This window comes from Plecotus auritus (assembly GCF_963455305.1).
Source record: "Plecotus auritus genome assembly, chromosome: 3".
Classification (NCBI taxonomy): domain Eukaryota; kingdom Metazoa; phylum Chordata; class Mammalia; order Chiroptera; family Vespertilionidae; genus Plecotus; species Plecotus auritus.
The window spans coordinates 220,702,804-220,729,809 of NC_137772.1; the positions used below are offsets into that span (position 1 = coordinate 220,702,804).

Consider the following 27,006-nt stretch of genomic DNA (forward strand, 5'->3'; position numbering starts at 1 on the left):
GCCAGGAGGCCCTGCCAGCGGCGGCAGCAGCAGCAGCAGCAGCAGCAGCCTTGGGGTGAGTTATTTTCCCTCGAAGCTTTTCTGTAAATGCTGGCCCAGAGGGCTTTGGGGAACAGCAGGCCCAGCAGAGTGAAGGTTCCTAGCCACCTGCCAGCAGGGCAGGGCCTCCCCGGGTGCAGGCTGTCCACAGGGGCTGGAGCAGGAGACAAATACAAGTATCAAACTGCATGAATGTCTCCCTGGGTGGGAAGCTGTCTGAAGTGAAAATCCCTTTCAGGGGGACAGATAAAGTAACTTCCAGAGATCTCACTCCGCCCCTTTGTTGGGTGGGGGTGGGGAACAGCCATCCTGGGACCACCCGTGGCCGCAGGCACAAGGTTCAAGACCAAGGCTCCCCAGCAAGGAGACTAACTAGAGTTCAGGGGTCACCAAACAGATTGCAGGTTGGAAAAGAAGTCTCTCTCTCTCTCTCTCTCTCTCTCTCTCTCTCTCTCTCACACACACACACACACACACACACACACTCACACACACACCTCCCATCTTCATGCAACTGTGAAGACCTCCTCTCCCTGCAAACCAGGCCCCTCCCCTTGGGAGGTTTCTAACCTGGGACCTTGTAGCACCCAGAAGGTGGGCAGAGAGGGTACGAATAACACCATTAGAGACTCACTGCTGACCAAGTGACTCACCCAAGGCCACCACCTGGTTCTCTGACTCTGCACTCCAAGCTACCCACCCCTCGAGTTTGAGATGAAGCACTAGGCGCTGGTTTAGAACGTCTCTCACTCTTTCGTGGCTCTGGCTAACTTCTTAGTTCATGGGCAAATGCTTATGAGCTGGTGCTATGTGGATGATGAGATAATGCAGGAGTACGCCTAGAAAGAAAGCATGCCCAAGCTTCAACAGTGATTATTTCTTGGTTATGAAATACGGGGTGATTTTTAGTCTTATCCCTCACTCTTTTCTGTGTTCTAAATTTACTATAATCAACAAGTACTATTTTCAAAACCAGAGAAGCCTGTTGCTTTCCAAAGGCTGAAACACCAAGATCAGCAACGCAAACTTTCCACGAAATAGTCACTCAGTGTAAGTGTGCGCGTTTTTCTAAGCGTGGTAGGGCTGGAAGTGACGCAGGTCAGGCACAAAGGTTTTCTGGGTGGGATCTTCCCCTCTGCTTTCCGCCCCAGAAGAGGAGGAAAAGGAGGTGACCGTGGGGTTTCCTGCCTCGCAGCTCAGGCCTGAGACCTCCCAGACCACCAGGCTGAGCCCGTCGTAGGGCAGACCCAAGGCTGTTTAATGTGCCCCATGGGCTCCTGATATAAGCTCGTTTCTAATAAGCAATCCTATTCTGATTGGCCTTAACATCTGTCACTTCTCAAGAGCGGCAATGACACTAACCCATCCAACTGTTTCATTTGTTTAGTCAGAAACTATTTCAGCTCCTACTCCGTGCAAGGCATTGTGCCAGCCCCTGAGCCATCATTAAACTAAGACTGGAAAACAACCAGCCAGAGGCTCCGTGTCATCCTTCTACGTTCTGCCCAAGCGTAGGGTTTCAGCTGCGCTAAAACAGCACCAGGAATGCGAACAAATGCTGCCCGGGTGTGACACCTGCCTAATTCCTGCCTCTCAACGACTCTGCACAGGGCCCTGCTCCCCTGTCCTTAGGCCAGTGGTCGGCAAACTGCGGCTCGCGAGCCGCGATTTGCCGCTCTGTTGACTAATGAGTTTGCCGACCACTGCCTTAGGGAAAAAACACTTAAAAAACATTTTAATAATGTACAAATGTCTTTAACCTGAAGTCAAAACTTCTGGAAAAGGGTAATGCCTTACGCAGTGGTCAGCAAACTCATTAGTCAACAGAGCGGCAAACCGCGGCTCGCGAGCCGCAGTTTGCCGACCACTGCCTTAGGCAAAGCAGGGTCCCAGACCTGCGCTGCATCTCACTCAGCAGAGGCAGAGGCAGAGATGATGGGGAGGGAACCTGAGAAAACTCGAAACTTGGCGGCCATCCAATCCTTTCTTTAAAACTATTTTTTTATTGATTTCAGAGAGGAAGGGAGAGGGAGAAAGAGACAGAAACATCAACAATGAGAGAGAATCATCGATCTGCTGCCTCCTGCATGCCCCCTACCGGGGACTGAGCCCGAAACCCGGGCATGTGCCCTGACCGGGAATCGAACTGTGAGCTCCTGGTTCATAGGTCAACACTCAACCACCAAGCCACTCGGGCTGGGCCATCCAATTCTTCTCTCCATGGCACCCTCCCACTTTCCTTCTTCTTCCTGTCCTTCTTGAGGCTGAGAAGATCACATTCAATTAACATTCATTGAGGGCCTACTAGGTGTCGAGCCCCAGCGGCAAACGATTTTGTAGACAAGAACTCAGACCTTAGCTTTGCACATGCTCTTCATTCTGCCTGGAACCCACTTCGTCCCCTCACACATGGGGACAGCTTCAATGTCACCTCCTGCCCTGGCCAGTTTGGCTCAGTGGATAGAGCATCAGCCTGTGGACGGAAGGGTCCCGGGTTTGATTCCCATCAAGGGCATATGCTCGGGTTGCCGGCTCAATCCCCAGTAGGGGGCGTGCAGGAGGCAGCCAATCAATGATTCTCTCATCATTGATGTTTCTATCTCTCTCTCTCTCTCTCTCTTCCTTCCTCTCTGAAATCAATAAAAAAATATTTTTTAAAAATATAAACACCAACTCCTCAGAGAAGTGCCTGCCCAGGCGAGAATGTCCTGACTTTCTCTCAGCGAATCCGTGACAATGCAATTGCTCCCGTGCTTGCTCTTTCCCCGGGGACTCAGCTCCGTGAGGGCGGCGGCCTGCACACTGGTGGGCACACAGGCACGCAATATCTCTTTCCTGAGTAAATCAACAGCCTACGGAGTACAGACAGTCCTCCGGTTACGTCAGACTCGACGTACGTTGTTTCGTGGTTACGTCGCCATCTCCCATTTATTTATAAAAAAAAAGTTCCGTCATTTCGACGTATGTACATATGTGCTTTATGTTTTTTATTACTTACTGTATTTACCACAAGTAAAGGTCAGGAATTTTTATCTCTCTTTTAAATTTTTACTGTTTCACTTCATTACTGTTGTGTATGTGCTCCATGTGAGTGACGTAGGTGCTTATGTAGGTGGGTTCCGACTTACGGCGAACGTGGACCTACTGTAACAATAAAAGCCAGTGTTTACTGAGCACATTCTGTGTGCCACGAACCGTGCTGAGCTCCGTGCAGACATTGGGTCATGACAGTCGCATGATGGCTGCACCATTATTACTCCCATCTTTTTTAAAATTGATTTTAGAGAGAGATGTGGGGGAGAGAGATAAGAGAAGGCGAGAGAAACAGCAATCCTTTGCTCCACCCACCACCCATGCATTCATTGGTTGATTCTTGCATGTGCCCTGAGGGGGATCGACCCACAACCCTGGTGTATTGGGACAACACTTGAGTCAACTGAGCATCTGGCCAGGAGGGCCTCCCAATTTTTAATGAATGGTAATTAGAAGCTGGTAAGCAACCCACCTTCGGCCACAGGGATAATAAGAGAGCGAGGATTTGAACTGCACCTCCCAATTCTCTCTACATGTCACTGGACTGCTCTCGCCAATGCCCGGGGGGTGTTCCTTCCTCCTGCGCTGCCAGTGACCATTTTTGTTCCCCTCCCCAATTCTTGGCCTCCCCTCCAAAGGCACCCAATTCAGAAGAGTTCCCCAACTCCTCCCCTCTCATCCCACACACCACCCAATGTGGACCCCTCAACTGTGCTTCAGCACTGACCTAGTGCAGTGGTCGGCAAACTCATTAGTCAACAGAGCGGCAAACCGTGGCTCGCAAGCCGAGCCGCAGTTTGCCGACCACTGACCTAGTGCAAAGAACCCCAGCCTTCCAGCCCCGAGGCACAGCGGCTAGAGCAGTGCGTAAATGCAGGCAGCCAGACCCCAGCACAGCAGGCAGGTAGAGCAGGCACCTCCTCAGCGAATCCATGTGGGTTCCAGTCCCCACTCTGTCCCCACTCTCTGCCTGTATTTATAGTGCTGGGAGCGTGGGCACGTGGATGGACACCCACCGCAGCTCTCAAATGGGAAAGGGAACTGCCCACGCCCATTCTAGATCTGCAGTGTGAGAAGTCGGTGAGAACCCGTGGGGCCCAGAAAGGACGTGCTTCTAGGGCAGTGGAGAAGGGAAAAGGCAGCAAAAACTAAAAAGAATGCCAGTGAGCCGAGGGGAAGCAAAAGCGAGGGAGGCCGTGTCTTCTTGGAGTTCTCTGTGGGAACACAGGAAGGAGGAGGGAGATGATCATACTGTCCTGTAATATACAGCTGAGGAGGTCACCTCCTTTACGAAACTTTTAGGGCTCCCGATGACCACACCAGGGTCAAGTTCAAACCCCTTAGCAGGGCCTTCAGAGGCCTGCATGCCCAAGCCCCACAGCCCGGTTGGGGAGGTGAGACATTTCAGGCCTCCACATCTCCGTTCCTCTGCCTAGCAAGCCCCTTTCTGCAGGAGCCTCAAGGCACAGGACATTCTGTTTCTAGGAAGACTTCGGGGGCACCCCAGGGTTGGTGGAGAAAGAGCATAGGCTCTGAGGTCAGACCCTCTAGCTCAAAGCTCAGCTCCACCAACCTGCCCAGCTTTAACCTCCGAGGCTGCCTCCTCTGCAAAGTGAAGGTAACTGCTCTAGCTCACTGGGTGGTGGGAAGATGAAATGCCCTATTTTAAGAAAGCGCTTTGAACTGCGCCTGGCACACAGTAAGTGTTTAATAAACAAGCTGTTGTTCCTATTGTCCTCTGGTCCCTCTGGGGCCCTGTTTCTCCCACAAGGAGAGCACTGTCTTGCACGTATTTGTTGCACTCCGGATCCCCTAGCCCAGTGGTCTGCAAACTCATTAGTTAACAGAGCGGCAAACGGCGGCTCGCGAGCCACCGCAGTTTGCCGACCACTGCCCTAGCCAACCACAGCCTTTTAGAAGGCACCACGCACAACTCAGGCCTCTCTTCCCGGCCTAGCACAGTGCCAGGCACACAGTAGGTCTTCAGGGAGTGCTCACTGTCTGTGAAGGTCCTCCCGTAGACCCCACACAGAGCTCTCCCAGGGCCCAACTGCTGGCCTTCCACAACTCACACACCAAATCCCGCCTAAAGGCCCCGCAGAGCCAGAAGGACGTTCACTGTTACTGGGTTTCAAAACAATAAAGAGCTGCACTCTGCCTTACCGAGGCCGTTTCCACTCCAGGGAATTTACCGGGAGAAACGAGCACAGCAGGGACTTGAAATAGAACTGAGCCCTTCTGGGGAAGAGAGCTGGCTGGCCCGCCAGAAACCAGGAGCAACACCTCTAAGGCCAAGGGGAGAAAGCAGCCTCCAGACAAAAGCCTGAGCTGCAGAGAACTCGCCAACAGGAGCAAACTGGGACAAGGGGTCACCGGCACCCGCTCTGCCGCGAAGCCTCACCACCTGGAGAGCTTCAGAAGGGGGTCCTTGTACAACCCACCCACATGCGGGAACAGCTTACCGCACATCCAGAACCCCAAGGGCTGCACAAAGGAGCCCCAGGATGCTTGTGGTTCTCGGCGGGGAATTCATACTGCCTTCTCCACCCACGCTGCCTATCAGGGCCTCACGCCTGGATTGGGGTCACTATTTATGTCCATCTCCCCAACAGACTTGGAGCTGCTAATGGCTGGGCACCGGGTCTCGTTGATCTTCAGACCCCGTGCCCCTAGCATGGTGCTGGGTACGTAGCAGATGCTCAGTAAGTTACAAGGCAGCAAGAGAACGGTCCTGGTTCAAGGATGACGCCATCCAGGCCTGCCACGTACCACGGACAAGCAAGCCATGTACTCCCTCTGCGTCTCCGTGTCCTCACTTGCCAAAGAGCTATAACAAGTTCCGTACTCACACAAGTGCTGAGAGAATGAACTGGAAAAATACATGTAAGAAAGCATGAAAATACATGCTCGTCACCCTTCAGGCTTCAGCTCAGCTGTCCCCTTATGTCAGTCATGTCCTTTCTGCTGGCCACATTGCCCCTCTCCCAGCACAAAAGTCACTTTGTACACCCTTTGTTGTTTTATATGGGTCACATCTTTGTGATGACTTGTTTCTGAGTTTGACTCCCTCACTGACCTGAGAGGGCCTGTACCAAGGGGACAATATGTGTTTGTGTCCAAGGCCTGACAAAATGGGCACTCGGGCCTGGCCGCTCGGGCCCTCCCGCCGCACGGCCCCAATTCGGATACACACAGCACCCTTGGACAGGATGTCCTGCTGTGCAGAGCCTCAGGGCCCACCGAGCAAGCAGACAGGGGAGATGGAAGGGGCATTGCAAACAGGTCTCACCTCTGAGCCTGTGCCTCCTCTGTAGGTGCAGGTGAGCTTGTTTGCCTGGCTGACTCCGCAGCGCAGGGCCTCCAGGGCACAGATTGCTGCTGCTTGCCTTACATAAAGCACCAGGCAATCAGATAAATAATGCATGGCCTTCAGCTCACACACAGGTATTAGGCGTGCAAGCACTTGCTTTGCGACAGGGTGCCCTGGCTGTGTTTGTGTGTCTGGCTTTGCACAACCCCAGGGGAGTTATGAATTGGGAACAGATAGTCATGTTCACCCACAACCTCAATGCCTTGCCACGGCCTGGAATCAACTAGCTCTAGACCCAGGCAGTGCACCAGGGAGGAAATGTACAACCCACAGGATGGATACACACACCCTAACCCAGTCTCCATGGCCTCTTTCAAGGCAAATATCCTTGGAGTCCCAGGTTTCCGTGAGTGCCCCTCCAAACAGCTGACCTCTATGCAAGGCCAGTACACCCTCCATGCAAGCATCCCCATGGGCCTTGGCAGGCCAACCACCTTCCCAGATCACAGCACCGAACAAGCACGGATGCCTCCCCCACTCCCTAGGTGGTGCCAGGCGCCAGCACACCCACCGGGCACACAATCCCACTTGCAAAGAGCTGTCCATCCGCCTGCCGGCTGCCCTGGCTCCCCCGGCTCCCCAGGCCACCCCCACGGCAGGTCCGATTACACGCCTGGCGCCGGCGCCGCCACGTTGGCGAAGAGGGGGCCAGGGCACACCCACGGGCGGCCCACGACCCCGCAGGGAGGGCAGGGGACGCAGGTCAGGACGTGCGAGGCGGCGGACGCTCCCTGCCTTTTTAGCCAGGCCGGCCGCCTTCTGTCCGAAGATCCGTGGTCAACGAACGTGACCCGCGGGGTGCCCCCTGCACGGGCCTCCCCCAAACCCAGCGGCCCCCGCCCCCTTGAGCCCACAGCCGACCCCCTCAGGACCTCCGGCCCGAGACCTGCCAGGCGGGTACCTCAGGAGCCCATGGCGGCAGCGGCGTGTGCTGGCGGGCGAAGCACAGCGCGGGTGGGGACCGGGCGGGCGGCACCGCAGCCCCGGAGTCTGGTCGCCGCGGCCCGAGCGTCCCGGGCACCGCGAAGTGCCGCCGCGGTGCGCATGCGCGCTGAGCGCGCCTCCGGGAAGGGCGGGGCGGCGAGCGCGGGGCTGAGATCACCGCGCGGCCTTAAGGGGACCGCGCCTCGAACCTCCCCTCGCCGCCCCGCCCAGTGATGGGGTCAGCCAAGGTTCTCCTGCGGCTAGCTAGCAAAACAGCCGAGAGTCGCCTCCCCCGCCTCAATCCGACCCCCTAACCCTGCCCACCACAGAGTTTCTGGGGGTGTAGGACAGACAGGTTTTGGGCTCCAGGCTCTGTTCCAGACATCTCTGTCTGGTGTTTCACTTCTCTTAACTCTCATTACTCCACTTAGGCCTGTTTTGAAGATAAAACAATATAGTGGAATGGCTATTTGTCGAGTGAAGGGTGCGTGTAGAACTGAAATAAATGCAAACCGAAGTGCTGTGTGCAGTCGCGCCCCGTGAAACGGCAAAGCAGAGAAAGAGGCTTTTTCTTCCCACACCGCCCTGTGGCCCCATCTCGCTCCAGGCACCCTAACTAGCCAAGTTTTTCAGATGTCATCAAGCCGCCCTAGCCCTTTGCTGTTTCCGGTGTCGATGTTGCTCAAGATCCCCAAGTTCATTTATATCCCCAGCCCAGTCTCCTCCCCTGAACTGTTAGCTCAACACCTCCTACTGAGGTCCAATAGGCATCTCAAAGTCAGCCTGCCCGCATTAGAAACCATCTCTCCTCCCAAACACAGCCAAGACCTGCTCCCTCACAGACTCCCTACAACCGGGATCGGCATCTGCATCCTTCCAGGGCCCAGGCCAAAACTCCTGGAATCATCCTTAAATCCCTCCTCCCACTCCCTTCCCCACTCCGCAGGAAATTCTATTGGCTCTACATGCAAAATATATCTAGCCTCTGACCCCTTCCACCCCATCTCCACTGCTACCAACCTCATTCAGTTTCTGCCCAGGATTATTGCAATACTCTTACTAGAGACTGAATGTTTGTGTCTCCCCCAAAAATTTGAATGCTGAAATCCTAACCCACAATGTGATGGTATCAAGAGGTGGAGCCTGCCCTAACCGGTGTGGCTCAGTGGATAGAGTGTCGGCCTGCGGACTGAAGGGTCCCAAGTTCGATTCCGGTCAAGGGCATGTACCTTGGTTGCAGGCACACCCCCAGTGGGGAGTGTGCAGGAGGCAGCTGGTCGATGTTTCTCTCTCATCGATGTTTCTAACTCTCTATCCCTCTACCTTCCTCTCTGTAAAAAATTAATAAAATATATTTTTAAAAAAAGAGGTGGAGCCTTTGGGAGGGGGTTAGGTCAGAAGGGTGGAGACTTCGTGAATGGGATTAGAGTCTTTACAAAAGTGACTCCAAAGAACCCTCTAGCCTTCTTTCTGCCATGTAAGGTGTCCAAACATGTAGAGAACTTTTAAAATATATTTTTATTGATTTCAGAGAGGAAGGGAGAGGGAGAGAGAGATAGAAACAACAATGATGAGAGAATCATTGATCGGCTGCCTCCTGCACGCCCCCCACTGGGGATGGAGCCCACAACACAGGCATGTGCCCTGACTGGGAATCGAACCGTGACCTCCCACCCTCAGGCAGAGAATTTTTATGAGTTTATTTGAGCCAAAACTGTTAACAATTGCCAGGAAGCAAGATCTCAAACACTTTAAAGAGTGACAGTTTTGCCCTAACCAGTTTGGCTCAGTGGATGGAGCTTCGGCCTGCAGACTGAAGGGTCCCAGGTTCGATTCTGGCCAAGGGCATATGCCCGGGTTGTGGGCTCAGTCCCCAGTAGGGGGCGTGCAGGAGGCAGCCGATCAATGATTCTCTCTCATCATTGATGTTTCTATCTCTCCCTCTCCCTTCCTCTCTGAAATCAATAAAGAAATATATATATTTAAAAAAATAAAGAGTGACAGTTTTGCTGTTTCTTTTACACATTTGAAATTAAGGGAGGAACATAAGGATTACATGAAGGTGGGAGAAAGCAAAGCAGGGATTGGACTTCCAGAGAGTTAAGAGTATGTGTTCTCTTGAGGGTGATTAGGCTTATTTCAAAGGTGTGTTAACCTAGATGCACAAAAACAACGGACGGGGCTTGCTAAGGCCAAGGGAAACCTTTTCCTAAAGAAGTTATATGCCTGCATCATGACCTGCCCAGTTAGGAATTTATGATCAAATAACCTTGTGAAAAAACTTTTCGTAGAACCCCTCCTTCATCCACGGAGGATACCAGTCAGCAGTCTGCAACCCAGAAGAGCAATCTCAACAGAACCCAACCATGCTGATCCCAGCCTGTTTCTCTTCCTCCAGCCTTGCCTCCTGCCTGGTCTATGCCAATACAGGAGCCGGGGGATTCTTTTACCTAAGTCAGAGCATGGCACTTCTTTGCTCAAAACCTTCTCACGGGGCGCGACTGCACACAGCACTTCGGTTTGCATTCATTTCAGTTCTACACGCACCCTTCACTCGACAAATAGCCATTCCACTATATTGTTTTATCTTCAAAACAGGCCTATTTCACTAGTAGTAAAAGCCCAAGTCCTCACCCATCTCTACAAAGTCTTGCTTGATCTGACATTCTACCGACCCAAGCATGTCTGACCTCATTTATCCTCTTCTTTCCCTCCACACTGACTGTCCCTTGCTGTTCCTCAAACAAACCAAGCACACTCAGCCTCCAGTCCTTTGCACTGGCTGTTCCCTCTGCTGGGATCGCTGCTCCCTCAGATATCCCAATGGTGCCTCCCTCACCTTCTTCAGGGTTTGCTCAAATGTTCACCCCTCCTTCAGGCCTGCCCTGACCACCATAATGAATTGCCAAACCCCTCAGCTGCTCTATCCCACCCTCCCCATATCACTTAATTTCTATCATAACATGTAGTTTTCCTGTTTTTTCATTTGTCTTCAGCTTGTCAAACATAAACTCCATGAGGACTAAGATGTTTCCTGATATGATCCCAGTACAAGAGCTGACATAGGGAACATGCTCACCGAGTCTTTGTGGCATGCCCAAAGGTCCTCTAGAAAGAGTCCTATAGAGAAAATCCTGCCCAGTCTGTGTGGCTCAGTGGTTGAGCGCCCGTCTATGTACCAGGAGGTCAAGGTTCGATTCCTGGTCAGGGCACATGCCTGGTTGCGGGCTTGATCCCCAGTGGGGGGCATGCAGGAGGAAGCCGATCAATGATTCTCTCTCATCATTGATGTTTCTACTCTCTCTCCCTCTCTGAAATCAATAAGAAAGAAAGAAGGAAAGAGAGAAAGAAAGAAAGAAAGAAAGAAAGAAAGAAAGAAAGAAAGAAAGAAAGAAAGAAAGAAAGAAAGAGGGGAGGGAGGGAGAGGAGGGAAGAAAGAATCCTTCCCAGACCCAGGTGAGAAGTTGCTCAGAGCTACCCCCACACCAACAAGGCTTATCTTACAGTCATTTGCTTGATAACCATTTGTTTATGACTTCCAGCTCTCCTGTCTCACAGGTAAACGCCTCCAGGGGAAAGTCCTTGTCTCCGGTATCGGTATCGGTATCGTGGTAGTGTCTGCTTAGCACAGAAAGCTTGCCAACTAGCAGATTCTGACATCACTGCCCCCTCCTCAGCGGTCAGGCCAAACTGCACCCAAATTCAGGTTCTGAGCCCTGCTCGTTAGAGCACTCTTGGGTCTCAACTTACAGAGGCCTAGGGCCGGTGGGGGCAGAGGCAGATGGTGAGTATTTTTAGGCTTGTATTGCCGAATGGGCTCAGGGACAGAAAGTCACCTGGCCCCGTGACATGGCAGGTCAACAGGTGGCACTGGGACTCCTGGTTGGCTGTTCCCGGCCTCCAGGCTTTCCCAAGTGAAAATAAACATCTACCCCTCTCCCCATGCCCTCCCCAGTGCAACTGCACACCCATCCAGGTTCAATGTTGCTACTCACTTTGGTCCCCTCTCCCCTCCAAGCCTGGGACGGGCCCGGTTCAGGCCCCCTTCCTTCTGGACAATTATAACAATTTCCCAGCCCACCACTCACCTGTGCACCCACCCACTGGCTACTGATATCTTTTCACCTCCAGCAAGCAGCTATTCTTCCTTCAAAGACCAAATCAGATATCTTTTGGTTCCTTCTGGATCCCGCTCAGTTGTGTTAATCCTCACCCCAGGATATTTTTCCATTGATCTTTAGAGAGAGTGGAAGAAGGGGGGGGGAGACAAACATCGATGGGAGAGAGACACATCGATTGGTTGCCCTGCATGCGCCCTGACCAGGCTGTCTCCCACTCTGTTTCAATTAGTTTCTCCCTCACACAAAAAAATGGGAAATAATCTGAAACTCATCAAAGAATAGTTAAGTAAATTATGGTAGATCCACACAATGGCATATTGTGTAGATATTAAAATAGCCTCTTTACACATTTCAAATAACATGGGGAAATGATTAAGAATAACAGTGAGTAAAAAAAGGAGTAATAAATTTGCAATGACAGCCTGTTCTGAAGTCTGTTTTTAAAAAAAGCTTAGAAGAAAAATTGGAAAGAAATGTAACAAAATGTTAACAGTGGGTTTTTGTGACAGGATTATGAATATTGATTATCTTATCTCTGCCCCCTTTGTTTCTTTTTTTTTAAATATATTTTTATTGATTTCAGAGGGGAAGGGAGAGGGAGAGAGAGATAGAAACATCAATGATGAGAGAGAATCATTGATCGGCTGCCTCCTGCACGCCCCCCACTGGGGATCAAGCCTGAAAACCGGGCATGTGCCCTTGACTGGAATCGAACCTGGGACCCTTCAGTCCACAGGCTGATGCTCTACCCACTGAGCAAAACCGGCCAGGGCAGCCCCCTTTGTTTCTTTGCATTTTCCAAAATCTGTTTGCAAAAGTATTCAATATTTTCAAAATAAGAAAAAAAAGTCTCTTTTTACAAAATAGAAAAAAAAGAATAACTTTCTTTAAAACTTATTTTAAACGATTTTTGTTGTTGTTGTTGTTAATCTTCACGGGAGAGTATCTTTCCACTGATTTTTAGAGAGAGTGGAAGGGAGAGAGGGACGGGGAGAGATAAAGAGAAACATGGATGTGAGAGAGACACATCAATTGGTTGTCTCCCAAATGCGCTCTGACCGGGGCCAGGAATGGAACCAACAACCCAGCTAAGTGGCCTCGACGGGGAATTGAACCTGAGACCCTTCGGTGTGGGGGCTGACACTCTAACCACTGAGCAACACTGGCCAGGGCGAGAAATGATTTCTTATTCCCTTCTGGTTTCTTCTTGTGTATCACAATCCATCTGAATGTACCTGTCTCCACACCATACTGAGGACCTCTCAAGGGTACGGGCCAAGCTGAATTCTCTTGGCTTCCAAAATCCACCCCTAGCATCTGGCAGGGGAGTGCAGAGGAAGGAGCAGAGGCCTCAGCGATGCCAGCTGCTGCGTGGCTGGGAGCCCAGAGCTCACCAGATCCATTTACCTGCAGCCTCTGTGTCTGCTGAGGGAGCCCTGGCCAAGTGCAGCGTGTGGAGAGGCGAGCAGAGCCAGGCCCAGCTCCATTACCTGCTAGCAGAACACTCCAGGCATGTGCCTTTGCCTCTCGGAGCCCCGGGTCCCCCAGCAATATGTATGAAAATGTTGGCGCAGCTCTTAGCACACCGCTGATTCTCACCTGCTGTTTACGGAATGTGACTGCTGAGGACCCAGCTAACTTCTTACGTGAATTAGACCCTTTTGGTTTCAATGGACAAAACCCCAATTTAAACTGCATTGAACAAAATAATTTAAGGACTCGCTTCATTAGGAAGTGCCAGGCACAGCTGGATTTGAGGTCTCACATGTGGTCACTGGGACACTCTTACTCTCAGTGTGTGTGTGTGTGTGTGTGTGTGTGTGTGTGTGTGTGAGTGTGAGTGTGTGTGATTTAAAACTCATAGAAAATGTCTGGAAGATGGGCCCTCACACAGGGCAAGCAAACAGGGCTAGGTCCTAATCATCTTTGCAGGCCCAGAACCTGACACACAGGGGCTGGCATTCGTGTCCCTCCTTCTCTACCATTTACAGAGCACCTACTATGTGCAGGCAGTGCACTGACCTCTTTATTATGTCAGCAAGCAGCAGTGACTGTCATTTGGCAGACGAGGAAACTGAGGCACAGAGAGGCGTCATTACTTGGCTAAAGTCACACCGTGAGCAGCCTGGCACATAGGGCCCCCTCCTGGGTGTTTGTTAAATGAACCAGGACCCACGCCAGTCCCCACAGGAACTGGGAAAACCAGGCAGCAAGAGAAAATGCCTCTGACTTCACACAGTCCTTCTGTGGGGTGGTGACGCTCAGGGCACCAGGGGCCCGCAGCAAGCAGAACGCGGCCATTCCCAGCGATGCCGTCGGGGGCGCGTGGCAATCAGGGATGTGGCTGGCGATGGTGCACAGGTTGCTGTGGAAGAGCCTGCGATGGAGACACAGAGGGAGGGAGCTTCCTTTTCTGCCTGTCTCAGGCACACACACACACACACTTGCACCTCCAGCCCAGGTGAGATGAGTTGCACTTCCAACTTACCTCGCCGAAACCAACAAGCAAAGGAAAACAGGCCAAAGACAAGGATGTACTGCCCGTTTCCTTGGAGTCATTAGGAACATGTCTCGGATTCTTTTACTTTATTTTTAATGAATTTTATTTATTTTTTTATATTTATATATATATTTTATTGATTTCAGAGAGGCAGGGAGAGAGGGAGAGATAGAAACATCAATGATGAGAGAGGATCATGGATCGGCTGCCTCCTGCACGCCCCCCACTGGGGATCAAACCTGCAACCTGGGCATGTGCCCTTGACCGGAATCGAACCCAGGACCTTTCAGTCCGCAGGCCGACGCTCTATCCACTGAGCCAAACCAGCTAGGGTGATTTTATTGTTAATGAATTTTAGAGATAAATGAAAGGAGAGGGAGAGAGAGAAACATCAATGTGAGAGAAACATCAAGGGATTGAGCCCACAAGCTGGGCATGTGCCCTGACCGGGAATCGAACCGGCATCCTTTTGGTGCACAGGCTGACGCCCCACCAACGGAGCGACAGCGGCCAGTTTGCAGCAACTACCTGAAGCACTGGCACCCGGAAAGGCAGATCCACCTCAGGTTGGAGGCACTTGGGGAGCTGGGGAGGCAGGGCCAGGGCCTTCTCAGAGAGTCTTTCATGAGAGGGAGGAGGGGAGGGCAGGAGGAAGCCAAAGGCCGGGGTGTCCCAGGCTGGAGCTGCAGTGATTTGGTAAGTAAACCTGGGTAGGATGACTTCAAAGGGGCCCCACCTTAATCACAGGCAGCTTTGAAGATGCTGGCATGAAAGGCCTTGGGAGGCATAATTACCTGAGATTCTCCCAGGGGCCTGCAGGAGCCCCAGTTACTGGCTGTAGGGATCTGTGGTGGGGGTTCCCTGGAGCAGGGGAAGGGGGTGGGGGCGGGGGGAGGATGACTTCCTTAAAGGGACAGCGCCCAGGGCTGGGCCCTCTGCTCCCCTCCCCAAACTGCTGGCTGACTGCTCTCCCACCCCATCAGCCTCTCCTGCATGGGCCCAGCAGCCTCCACGAATCCAAGCTCTGGATGTGCTGTGTCCTGAGCCTCCACGGGCGATGGGCTGTGGCCTCACACAGGACAAGTGGAGGACAGAGATGCTGGTGGTGCCTCAAGGTCAGGGGGAGAAAAGGGGTGGCAGGGAGCCAGCCAGAGGAAGAGGAGGAGGGGAAGGTGGCTCGGTGTCACCATGGCAACATTAATCCTGCACACCAGACCTCTTCTCCCTCACCCACCCACGTGTGGGCAGGGATACAGGGCCCCAGAGAGTGTGGCTGGAGAATGGAGGGTGTCTGGGGATTGGCAGTGCGAGCTGGAACTCCGAGTGTTTGCTCCTCCGAGTGATTGGATGTGTTCTGGGGCCACCCGTATCGCAGGGTCAAGGAAAGAGAGTGTGACGGTGGGGCGGGGGGGGGGAGGGCTCGGCATTCTTAGCTGCTCTTCCCACATCTGTTTCTGAAATAGAGCAGGATGGGGGAGGGGAGGGAATATTGGAGCAGAAGGCGCTGCCCTTTGCTGAAGCGGTGGTCCAGTGCCGCTGGCCTCGGGCGTCCGCCTGACCACGTCCCATGGCAGGCCCTGGGCGGGGCGAGCATCACCACGCAGGTGGAAATGAGGGGAGGCCACCGCCTCAGAGGGAGCGGCCCAGTGACTAGTGACTCGTACACTTGCAGGTGATGAGAAGCACAGGGGGAGCGACTGGACCAAGTTCCCTGGGAGCTTAGCCCTCCTTTTGTCCTGGGCCAAGTTCTCCCTGTCTCCCCGCACCTCCTCCTCCCAACCTTCTGCTGTCCACTCATCGAGGATACCCGCCTTGAGGGCTCCTCAGCCTCCTCCAGGGAGTGTCCCAGCCGAGCCTCCTCTCCCTGTCCATTGGTTCCCTCCGCCTTCTTCTTTAAAAAAAATTTTTTTTTAATTAATTTCAGAGAGGAAGAGCGAAGGAGAGAGAGAACCGTGAATGATGAGCGGCTGCCTCCTGCACACCACACACTGGGGATCCAGCCTGCAGCCAGGGCATGTGCCCTGACCTGGAATCAAACTGTGGCCTCCTGGTTCAGAGGTCAATGCTCAACCACTGAGCCACACCAGCTGGGCTGTTTTAATATGTTTTTATTGATTTTAAAGAGAGGGGGAGAGGAAGAGAGAGAAAAACTGGGATTGAACCCACAACTGGGCATGTGCCCTGACCAGGAATCGAACTGGTGACCTTTCAGGGCATAGGACGAAGCTCAACCAACTTAGCCACACTGGCCAGGGCTCAGAGATCTTTGAAACACATTCCCTCCCTCCTTTGTTCCCAGTTCATACAGGATTCTGGTTTGGGACGAGCCATGTAGTAGTCTGAGTTTTTCCCTGACTAGGCTGGGAGCCCCTGGCAGCCAAGAACACACCACGCGTTTGAAATATGTAGTTACTGCCCAGCCCGTGTGACTCAGTGGTTGAGTGTCGATCTATGAACCAGGTCATGGTTTGATTCCAGGTCAGGGCACATGCCCGGGTTGCAGGCTCAATCCCCACTGTGGGGAGCGTGCAGGAGGCAGCCCATCAATGATTCTCTCTCATCATTGATGTTTCTATCTCTCTCTCCCTCTCCCTTCCTCTCTGAAATCAATAGAAATATATTTTTTAAAAAAGAAAGAAATAGTAGTTCCAAAAGGGGAAGGGGTAAAGAAATTGGCAGTTACCAAACAGCCCCAGGGATGTGAAGAATAGCATAGGGAATATAGTCCATAACATTGCAGTAACTATATGGTGTCAGCTGCTGCTAGACTTACCACGGTGATCACTTTGTAAGCGATACAAAGGTCTAGTCACTGTTATACACCTGAAGATAAGATAATAGTGAATGTCAACTGCAACTGAAAAAAAAAATTTAAAAAATATGTAGCCCTGGCCAGGTGGCTCAACTGCTTGGAGTGTTGTCCCATACACCAAAAGGTTAAGGGTTCGACCCCAGGTCAGGGTGTGTGGGGGGGGAGCAGCCAATTGATGTTTCTCTCTCCCTTCCTCTTGCTCTTTTTTTTAAAAATATATTTTTTAATTGATTTCAGAGAGAAACATCAATGATGAGAGAGAATCATTGATCCGCTGCCTCCTGCACGCCCCCACACTGGGGATTGACATCACAACCCAGGCATGTGGCCTGACAGGGAATCGAACCGTGACCTCCTGGTTCATAGGTTGACACTCAACCCCTGAGCCACACCGCTGGGCCCTTCCTCTCGCTCCTAAATCAATAAAAGCATATCCTCGAGTGAGGATTGGGAAAAAAAGAAAAAAGAAATGTGTTCCCACGACTGGGCGTTCATGGGCTGTGGAGCCAGGCGTCTTCTCTGTGCCTCCGTGTCCTCATCTATAAAACGGGCATCGTCAGACACCTGCCTGCGGAGTTGGTGAGCCCGGGGCCAGGACCAGGGCGAGGCACAGTGAGCTCTCAATGAACTCAGCCACAGCTGTCTAAAGCAGGGGTGATCACCCCCTCTGCTCAGAGGAGAGAACTGGGACCCAGACAACGCCCAAGGTCACGGAGGGGCCGAGCTGGCCTTTGGTCTCCGACCCTGTGCTCCTCAGTTCTCACCGCTGTTCTCTGCTCCACCTCAGCCAGGCGCGGGCACCCACACAACCAGCCAACGTTTGCCGCTGAAAATGACTCACTAAGTGGCATGTTTGCCCTTCCAGTCTGGGCAGAATTCCCTGGCGATTACCTGGCATTCTTATTAAAATAAATTGACTGCATGGTTGACACATCCCGGTCACCCCTCTGGCCTCAGCTGAAATGCCACTTCCTCCGAGCTGTCAGCTGCCACCCTCCCGTGTGCCACCCTCCCGTGTGCCACCCTCCCGTGTGCCACCCTCCTGTGTGCCACCCTCCCGTGTGCATCAGCTCCCAGAGTGAGGAACACAGGAAGCAGAAGCCAGAACCCGGGGGATGGTGGGTGGGAACACAGTGGGGGGCAAGGATGCAGCGATTCTAACTCTTTTTATTGCTTCATTTTCATACGCAGCATCTCCAAAAAATAAAATTAAGCCAAAAAGGGGGAGCACGGACCCGTCATTAAAATAAATGAAAACCACACAGAGCAAAGGGTGATCTCAAGTCACTCTGGGCACTGCACGCTGCGGCACAGCCTTAGGGAGATCCCGTCCAAGGTCAAAGTCCTTCAGGGAGCATTTCAGATCTTGCTTCCCGGCAATGTCATCCGTTTGGCTCAAGTAAACTCATAAAAATGCTCTACAAATTTGGATGTTTCCTCATCGCCATTTCCTGGGTGCTGCTGGCAGGGTTTTGAAGAAGCTGGGCAGGCCCACCCCGAGGACCCGGACCCAGTGCTGGTACCAGCATGGGCCTATTGGGCCCCACTGGCTCCCGCTTCAAATCAGGTGAACTTGGAAAGGACATCAACTAAAGGGACACTCTCCAGTCTCATTGGAAGGGACCTTACCAGGCACCTAACCATGAAGGGACACCTAGCCTTGCCTCCACTTACAAGGGACATCAAAGGTTCCTTTAGGATGAGAAGCTGGTGACCAGAGGTAGACAGACAGCTATCCCAAGACAAGATCTCTCAGAAGCATAACCACCCCCAAGAGATCACGTCACCTGGTTAACCCTCCCGTAATCCAATGCCTGCCTTGCTTTCTCCCACCTTCGAGTTAATCTCCCTTACACGCCTTCCCTATTCCAAATGTGTAAAATAAACTGCAAAACTGGGATTCTTCGGAGCAAGATTTGAGATCTTGCTTCCTTGGCAATGTTGTCAGTTTAGCCCAAATAAACTCTTATTTTTTATGAAAAAGTTTCTTTGCTCCGTAAGAGTACTTTTTAGTAGTAATATTAAAATTAAAACTTACATATGCTGTCAGATAGAGCAAATAAGCACAGTAGTGTTATAAGGAACTAAGATTTTCTTTAAAAATATTTTTTTATTGATTTCGGAGAGGAGGGGAGCGGGACAAGGTAGATAGAAACATCTATGATGAGAAAGAATCTTTGGTCAACTGCCTCCTGCACACACCACTCTGGGCATCCAGCCGTAACCCGGGCATGTGCCGGGGACTGAACCGTGACCTCCTGGTTCATAAGTCGAAGCTCAACCACTGAGCCACGCAGGAACTAAGATTTTCACTAGAAAATACTTTTTTTAAAAAAGATTAGCTCCTATCTCCCCCTCAGGGCCCACAGTTGGTAATTTCACACTTAAGTGTTTGATGTCAGATGTCCACCCAGAGAAGTCCTCAGGGTGGTTGGGGGGTGGGGGGCCAGAGGGGTTTGGGATCAGACTCTATGGTCACCCCACCCAGGAGGGTCTTCCTGGGACTCACTGCCTTAAGACAGGGCCCTAGGGGGGGCTTGGGGAACACCCCATACCCCTGATGGCTGTGAACAAGGACCTGTCTTTGCCTAAAGCTCCCCTGGAGGGTCAACAGGAGACCCTTGGCCAGGCCCGGGCCAGGCTGTGGGGCCTGCGTCTTCAAATGGCAGTGAAAGGGGGAAGGGCACGGAATAGGACCACAGTGGTTTAATGATTATTCACCAGACTCACTATAGGGCAGAGGTTTTCTTACAGCCCCTGGGGACCTGGAAGGGCTGCTGCAAGAAGGAAAACAGCTGTAGGAAGATAAGGGGTGCCTTGGGGCCCAGAGGGGTCCACGGCTCAGAAAACACATTTGAGAACAAATGACAGGAAGTACTTTGATTTGGTTGCTGTGCCTGGACCCTGACCCCCTCCAGGAGTTTGCCTCAGGAATGCTGACCTTCCTCCAGGCCTTTTGTTGTTGTTAATCCTCACCTAAGGTTCTTTCCCATTGATTTTTAGGGAGGGAGAGACAGAGAGACATCCCTGTGAAACACATAGATTGGCTGCCTCCTGCACACGCCCAGACCAGGGCCCGGGCCGGGGAGGAGCCTGCAACCAAGGTAGGTGCCCTTGACGGGAATCGAGCCCAGGACCCTTTGGTCCATTATCCACTGAGCCAAACCGGCTAGGGCAGGAGCTGGGTTTTAACACCATTGAAAACTAACTACCACCCTGATCGGTTCGGCTCAGTGGATAGAACGACGGCCTGTGGATTTAAGGGTCCCAGGTTCGATTCCAGTCAGGGGCATGTACCTCAGTTGCGGGCACATCCCCAGTAGGGGGTGTGCAGGAGGCAGCTGATCGATGTTTCTCTCTATCCCTCTCCCTTCCTCTCTGTAAAAAGTCAATAAAATATATGGAAAAAAAAGAAAGAAAATTAACTACCTTGTTATCAGGACTTCAAGTTCCTGGAAGGAAACATGGGGACCACAGCCCTTGCAACCATTATCCTACCCCCCATTCCCCTTGCACCCAGCTTCCTTCCGTATCCCCATATAATCCGCCAGCCAGTAGCTGTTAGAGCAGAATTTACATGGTGACCTGCTCTCCCATACTGCCCGCATTATTGGAATAAAGGCTCATATATGATTCAATCTTCTCTCTGCTGAATTTGGCTCAAGTGGTGACAGGCGGCCTGGACCCACTCAGTGTCCTGTATCACCAGCACTGGAAGGGACCCTAACTCTAGGGGTTTTCAGCTATGCCCAGGGCTTCAAAGTGCCCCAGGGAACCTCTGAGCCCTCCAGCACCTCCCCGCTGACCCATTGGGTCAAGAGATCAAGTAGCTTTGCTCTTGATGGCGGGGGGGGGGGGGGGGGGGGGGGGGGGGGCCGGAAGACTGTGGCAATAGCAGCTCTGGGTTTAAGGAGAAATAGGAAAGTAAACCGTGTTGGATAAATGCAGGCTGACAAATTCTTTTATAAGCCGGTGAGACAAAGGCAGGCTGGGCTGAGGGCCGCCCCGTTATCAAGGCTCCGATGAAGGCACCACCAAGGTCACCTGTGGTACAGTCGCCACTGACCGACTCCAGTGCGCTCCCTTGCAGGGCTCCCTGCCAGGGGTGGGCTCAGATCCTGGTTCTGCCACCAGAGCTGCTGCGTGAGCTCCTGCAGATGACTTCATCTCTGACCCGCCCACCCGAAGGCCGAGATGAGCAGACCTAACTCGGGATTCCTGTGCGGATAAGACAATGTTGGGAAGAGCGGTCTGAACCGTTCTCCTCTGCGCCCTGGGCCTTGGGCACGCCCGGGAGCTGGTTAGGATGCAGACTCTCAGGCCCAGCCCCGCCCTCGGGGGTCAGAACTTGCTCCCTGGTGGTGTGTATTGGGTTCTCGAAGCATTGGTTTAACCCCAGCCATTCTCTCTCCCAGGTCTGCTGAGGAGAAACCCCCGGAGCAAAGAGGTGGACTGTGGGCTGCCCATGTCACTTTATCCTTTTCTACTTTATTACTTCAAATTAACAACCACAATAAAGCTCAAAAAAGTCCAATATTTACACAGGAAAAAAGTACAAAATTCCCCCCAAAGTTCTTCAGTATTTTTTTTTTCAGTTTTTTAAATTACAAAGTTATAAAAAGCTTTGCTCTTTAATTAAAAAAAAAAAAAGAAAGAAAAAGAAAGAAGGGGAAACAGAGGTAAATAAATTAGGAAATACACACACGAGAGAAAACAAACAGAAATAAAAACGGGTGTTAACTAGGAGGGGTGGGTAAGGCCAGCGCCCAGCCCTGACCCAGGCTCCTCGCTGGAGAGGCCGGGTGCAGGGGGGTGGCCCCCGGGGGGTGTCAGGATCAGGAAATTCATCCACACCCCGGGAGCCAGGTGCTTTCTGGGAGTCTCCAGGCATTGGGGACGGGGCTGCCACGGGTGATGAGGGGCTGGTGGTGGCCAGGACACTCGGTGCCCTTCTTGAGACGCACGCAGTTCGTCACCCACCCCGTGTCCTGGTTAGAGGGATGAGAACAGAAACTCCGCCTGGCAGGGGGGCAGGTCCTGCTGTGGGAGATGCAGGTCACACACGCACACACAGGCACAGAAGGACGCTCGGCCCCCATCCCCTTACCGCCCACAACTAAAGTCCCCTTGCAAAGGCAAAGACGGCCCAAACGCTCAGGGGGACGCTGGGAAAAGCCCACGCGGGAAGCCAGCCACCATCGCCCCGGGCAGCGGGGGCTGTGTGAGTCTCCTGTGGTTCTGAGGCTCAGGAACACCTGGTGAGACCCGTCTCCACCCAAACAATCAAACCATTCCCCAGGCTCCTGGGCCACCTCCTCATGGCCGCCACCTCCTCATGGCCGCCTCCTCGTGGCCCTCAAGGCTGAGCTGTCCCTCTCCTGGCCTCAGCATCACTGGGCAGGGCCTCGGCGGCGTCTGGCACACGTGGCCTGGTGTCTGGGGAAGCCTTTGGCAGCCTGAAGGCGTGGGCAGCGGGAAATGCAAAGGGACAAGAATCCTCGGCGCTGAGGGCATCTCATCTTCTTGCCGTTGGCCGAAAAAAAAAAATAATTAAAATAAAAAATTAAAGAAACAAAATCCATCGTCGCTTTTGTGCTGGGTTTTTGTCGTTTTTGTTCTTTTGAGTGGTTTTTCCCCCATCTTTTTGTTGTTTTTTAAAAGAAAATACAGTGAAGACACTAAAAAATGAGAGAAAGAAGACAGATTAGAGGTGCATTTGCCTCTGGCCACCCATCTGCCAGACGCCCTTCACCTCCTGTCTCCTTTTCCCGAGTCTTTGCACTTGGTCCCCCGTCTGGGGCACACAGTAGGTGCTCCATTTCCACAGGAAGGACACTCTCTCTCTCCTGTCCTCTCGGTGAGCAGCCACCCCGGCCACAATGAGCCATGGACAGGCTGGTTCCTGGCGGTAGGTCCCAGCTCGGTCTGTGCAATGACCTCCTCGGGTGTGACGCCTAGCCCAGCCCGTGGTGCGCATGCTCCCCAGGCTCAGACCCACGCCTCCCCTTCCCCAAGCCCGACCCACAGCGGGAGCTGCTATACACCACTCAAGGCCTCAGGGGGACACGGGGTCCCAGGAGGCTCACTCCCGGGCTTGTGGAGGCCAAAGGGTCTTTGCTGATGGCAGATTGTTACAGCCGTGGCCGGCAAACTGTGGCTTGCGAGCCACATGCGGCTCTTTGGCTCCTTGAGTATGGCTCTTCCACAAAATACCACGGCCTGGGCAAGTCTATTTTGAAGAAGTGGCGTTAGAAGAAATTTAAGTTTAAAAAATTTGGCTCTCAAAAGAAATTTCAATCGTTGTACTGTTGATATTTGGCTCTGTTGACTAATGAGTTTGCCAACCACTGTGTTAGAGCAAAGGGGGTGTGGAGGACAGGCTGAGGAAAGGGGTTTCCAGCAGAAATTAACAGATGTGGGCCAGGCCTGCTCAGAGGTTTTCAACTCCCTTGAAGGCCCTTGGTTCTGGGGTCCCTGGAACCATCTGCAACTCCCCTGCCCTCCACAACACACACTGGTCTCCTCCTGGGGCTGCAGGTGTTTCTGGAGCGGGCGGGCTGCGTTTGCAGGCTGTCCACTCACCTAAGCAAATACTGGTCCGATGGAGCTCCCCTCACTTCCCGAGGTGGTCAAATGGCACGCTTGTCTTGGGAGGGAAGGCAGAGAGAGGGGAAGGGATAAGCTGCCGGCCTTGGGGCAAGTCTCCCCACCCGCCAAGGCCCAAGCCAAGGGCAGGGTGCGTGACCTCAATGACCCCAGGATGTCATTGCAAAGCAGCTGCTCCAGGCCACGCACAACCGAGCCCAGCCACCGGATGCCCAGCTCTTGGCCTGACCTGCTGAGACCACCCCACTGCGGACCAGAGCAGGTCTCCTCCCACCTCTGCCAGGACACCCTCCTTGGTCAACCAGGACCCCCCTTCCCCAACTTTCCTGGCCCCAAACATGGCCCTTAAGTGGGGCCACCGGACAGGATCCGCCCAGCCCTTTATCCTATGCTATATGGCACACGCGGGGACTTCCTGAAGGCAGGGACTATGAGCCCCTCCCCTGAGAGCTCCCCGCTGCCCACCCAGGTCTCCCACTTGCTGGAGCAGGTTACGTCTGATTGCTCAATGGGGCCAATCAGGTGTTGGAGGATTACGTCTGACTTTGCTCAATGGGGCCTGCTCGACAAATGGGGCTTGCTCCAAGGTTGTCAGACTCAGCGGACAGGGAGGAACCTGGGGGCTCTGGCTCAGCGGGGCGGCACGGCAGGACTGGGGTGAGGGCAGCTCACCTGTGAGGCTGAAATCCGGGAGACCTCTTGCCGCCCAGTGAGGTCGGAGGATGAAACATTGGCCGGAGCGCCCCTGTGTAGCCTCATGCTCACCTTCCTCTCTCTGTCGACCCGTGAGATCGCTCTGGGAGAAGTATTGCCTGGAGGGTGAGGCAGGGGAAAGCCACCCTCAGTGTCCAGGGCCCTGACTGCCCCGGCCCCCACTTGGGCCCAGCTCAATGCCCGAGGTCCCTGCTCACCAGCTTGCTGGATACGGGACGCTGGGGTGGAGGCCACAGGCTCGGCAGCACTGCGGAGCCGGTTGGCGGGGGTCCCTGTGGGCGGGCCTGGGGGCAGGGCCCGGGTCGCAGACCCCCGGAGCTGCCCCATCCTCTCCTCCCGCTCGTGCTCTCGCCGCTCCCGGTCCACGTCCTCGGGATTCCGGGCTGCACCCTGTGGGGAGGCAAGATGAGGCCTGGTCAGCCCTGCAAGGTCAGGGTGCTCTGGGGACCACCAGCACCCCCACAGGGCACCTTGGGGAAGGGGTATCGCAGAAACCCTCTGGTCCAACCTCCTCCCCACAGCAGGAAGCCTGAGAGGCCTGGCAATGACCCGTGATCGCACAGCAAGAGAAAAAGAACCACAACCTGCCCCGAGGAAGGAGGAAGCTGGATGTGAGAGGGGGAGGGAGGTCACTCTGCCCTGGTCTCAGAGGGCCAGTCAGGCTGGAGGGCTAATGTCCTAGCGCCCCCCTTGGCCCTCCCAACATGGTCCCCTCCATGAACAGAGAGCCCTCGGCTCCTCGAGGCTTCCCAGCACAGCAGGGCAGGTGCTCAGAGGCCAGAGAGGGAGTTACAAGGCTGCCGAGGCCGGGCCGGGACTCGAACCCGGCCTCCCAGCCGGGGATCTTTTCAAAGGGCTGCCTGTCCCCTCCCCCTGGACCAGGCCATGGCTCCTGGCAGGTGCCGCGGGGGCCGCCACACAGATGCTGCCTGCCTTCACAGGGCGCGCAGGGGAGCTGGAGAAGGAAGGGGCCCGAAGCCCACGGAGGAAGAAGACACCGAGCAGGCAGGCTGGGCAGAGGGCTGTGTGAGCCGCAGGGCCCTGCCATCCAGCCACTTGCCACCCCAGCGCAGAGGACAGGGGAAGGCCAGAGCGAGGAGCACGGTATGGAAGCGGCATCCGGCCGCGTTACCTAGTTGGTCCTGGGGTCGTCCACAGGGAAGGGCGGGGGGCTGGCGAGAGGGGGGCCGCATCTGTGGAGGAGAGAGCTGTGGGCTGAGTTGGGGCCTGCTCATGCGCACGGGCTGCGGGCTTTTGCAAACCCTGTGTCTCCCGGGCAACTGGCCGAGAAGGCCCTACTGTCTTTGGGAAACGGGAGAGGCCCTTGCCTTTAAGCAACTCTGGGAGGTAGTGGCTGGGGATCAGAATGATCCCTGAATCCTAGTGAGGAACCGAGGCCCCGAGAGGCCTCAGGACCTGCCTGGGGCCACACAACTCAGGGTGGAGCTGGAGTGTGAACTAGTCCTGTCTGCTCTCGGCACCCCCAGAGGACTTAGCAGGACATTCTAGAAGCGAACATCCCGTCCTCCCATCCACAGCCTGACCAGGCAGGCAGGCCTGGAACCACCAGGGCTCCCGCTCCTGACCTCCAGTCCCCGCGCCCCCCTGGCTCCCACCCACTCATTACAGGCTGCAGAGAGCAGCTCAGCCAGAACCACAGCGAACCGAGCGGCGAGAGCGGCAGCACCCGCTCAGGAGCCTCCTGCTGGCGGTAAGCACTCACTCCCCGGGTGGGGACTCCAGCGATGGGCTCGGAGGCGCACAGCCCCTGCCCTGTGTGGCCGCAGCGGCCTGGCCGCAGCCCCGAGGCCGGAGGTGGGCTCCTCTCCATGTTTCCATCCGAGCCAAGTGACGCCTCGAGTAACGCGTACCAGGGAGGTCTCCTGGCTTTATCTGCCCACAAGACAAGACACGGTGAACATCCAGTCACCGCCTGCGCTGCGCGGACCGTCCTGGGCCCGGCCATTTCTCCCTGGCAGCCGGTCGGCCTCGAACAGTGGCAAACGCAGCATCCAGGCTCCCGGGTCTGCAGGCTCCAGGCCTCACAATGGACGCTAGGGGGTGGCTGCTCCAAGGCTCTCCATCAAGGGCGGATCTTCCTGCTGACCAGTCTGGCCCCGTGCCCAGCATGGCACGCATCTGCTGGTGGGTGCTGCAGGCTTCCCGCAGGGGGCGCTGTGCCAGGTCCTGGCTTCCGCTGAAAGGCATGTTAGGTCCCCGGCGCGTGTCTGCAGGCTCTTCTGCCAGGGGCCGACGGGCGCGGTTGACTCAGCACAGTGGTGGGTCTCAAGGGGCCCATCCTCCAGCGCTGGCCTTCACACCAGAGGTCAGTGCTGGAGAAAGCCGCCTGCACCTCTGCTCAGCTTGACTCCAGGGCCTGCTTCAAAGGGGACCCCAGGATGGGGCCGGAATGCCAGCTGGGTGGGGGTGGGAGGGCGAGCTCTGGCCCGATGAGACGAAACCTTGTCGGTGGACGATGCAATGGGAGGCTCTGAGGAGCCTCTAGCGCAACACTCCACAGCTCTCCGTGATGGACATGTCCACGTCGGCCTCGCAGACGTGGCAGCCACTAGCCAGCCACCTGCGGCTCCTGAGAACTCGAAATGTGGCAAGTGCGAATGACGCATGACATCTCCAGCTCAGGTTCATTTTAATCAATTGAAACGTAGCCCTCGTAGCCAGCGGCTGCCATGTTGAAGGACAATGCGACGCCTGTGTCTGCAGCTGAACTGCGAGACGGGCCGAGCCCCTCCCAGACCCAGGCTCTGGGATGACCTCCCACAGGGTGAGCGAGGGTCCCACGTCCGACTCCCTGGAGATGCCCTGAGGCGAGAAGAGCTGGCCCGGGCCCTCGGCCACACTCCCAGCTGGAAGGTCCCCCATTGCC

General features: G+C 54.2%; 2 protein-coding genes across 4 annotated transcripts in view; both read right to left on the reverse strand.

Moving 5' to 3' along the window:
* The window catches only part of TMEM184B (transmembrane protein 184B), a 53,740-nt gene extending 46,267 nt beyond the window's left edge, over positions 1 to 7,473 (reverse strand). For both annotated transcript variants that reach the window (XM_080658535.1, XM_080658536.1), the window contains exon 1: positions 7,344 to 7,473. The gene's annotated coding sequence lies outside the window, so the exon portion shown is untranslated. The remainder of the gene's footprint in view (positions 1 to 7,343) is intronic.
* Positions 7,474 to 21,268: 13,795 nt separating this feature from the next.
* Positions 21,269 to 27,006, reverse strand: part of LOC308245571 (casein kinase I) — a 36,345-nt gene continuing 30,607 nt past the window's right edge. For both annotated transcript variants that reach the window (XM_080663058.1, XM_080663057.1), the window contains exons 8-11: positions 24,317 to 24,509; positions 24,078 to 24,217; positions 23,382 to 23,445; positions 21,269 to 22,477 (exon numbers count right to left, since the gene is read on the reverse strand). In XM_080663058.1, the coding sequence (XP_080519184.1) occupies positions 23,413 to 23,445; positions 24,078 to 24,217; positions 24,317 to 24,509 (366 nt within the window). In that variant the 3' untranslated portion in view covers positions 21,269 to 22,477; positions 23,382 to 23,412. The remainder of the gene's footprint in view (positions 22,478 to 23,381; positions 23,446 to 24,077; positions 24,218 to 24,316; positions 24,510 to 27,006) is intronic.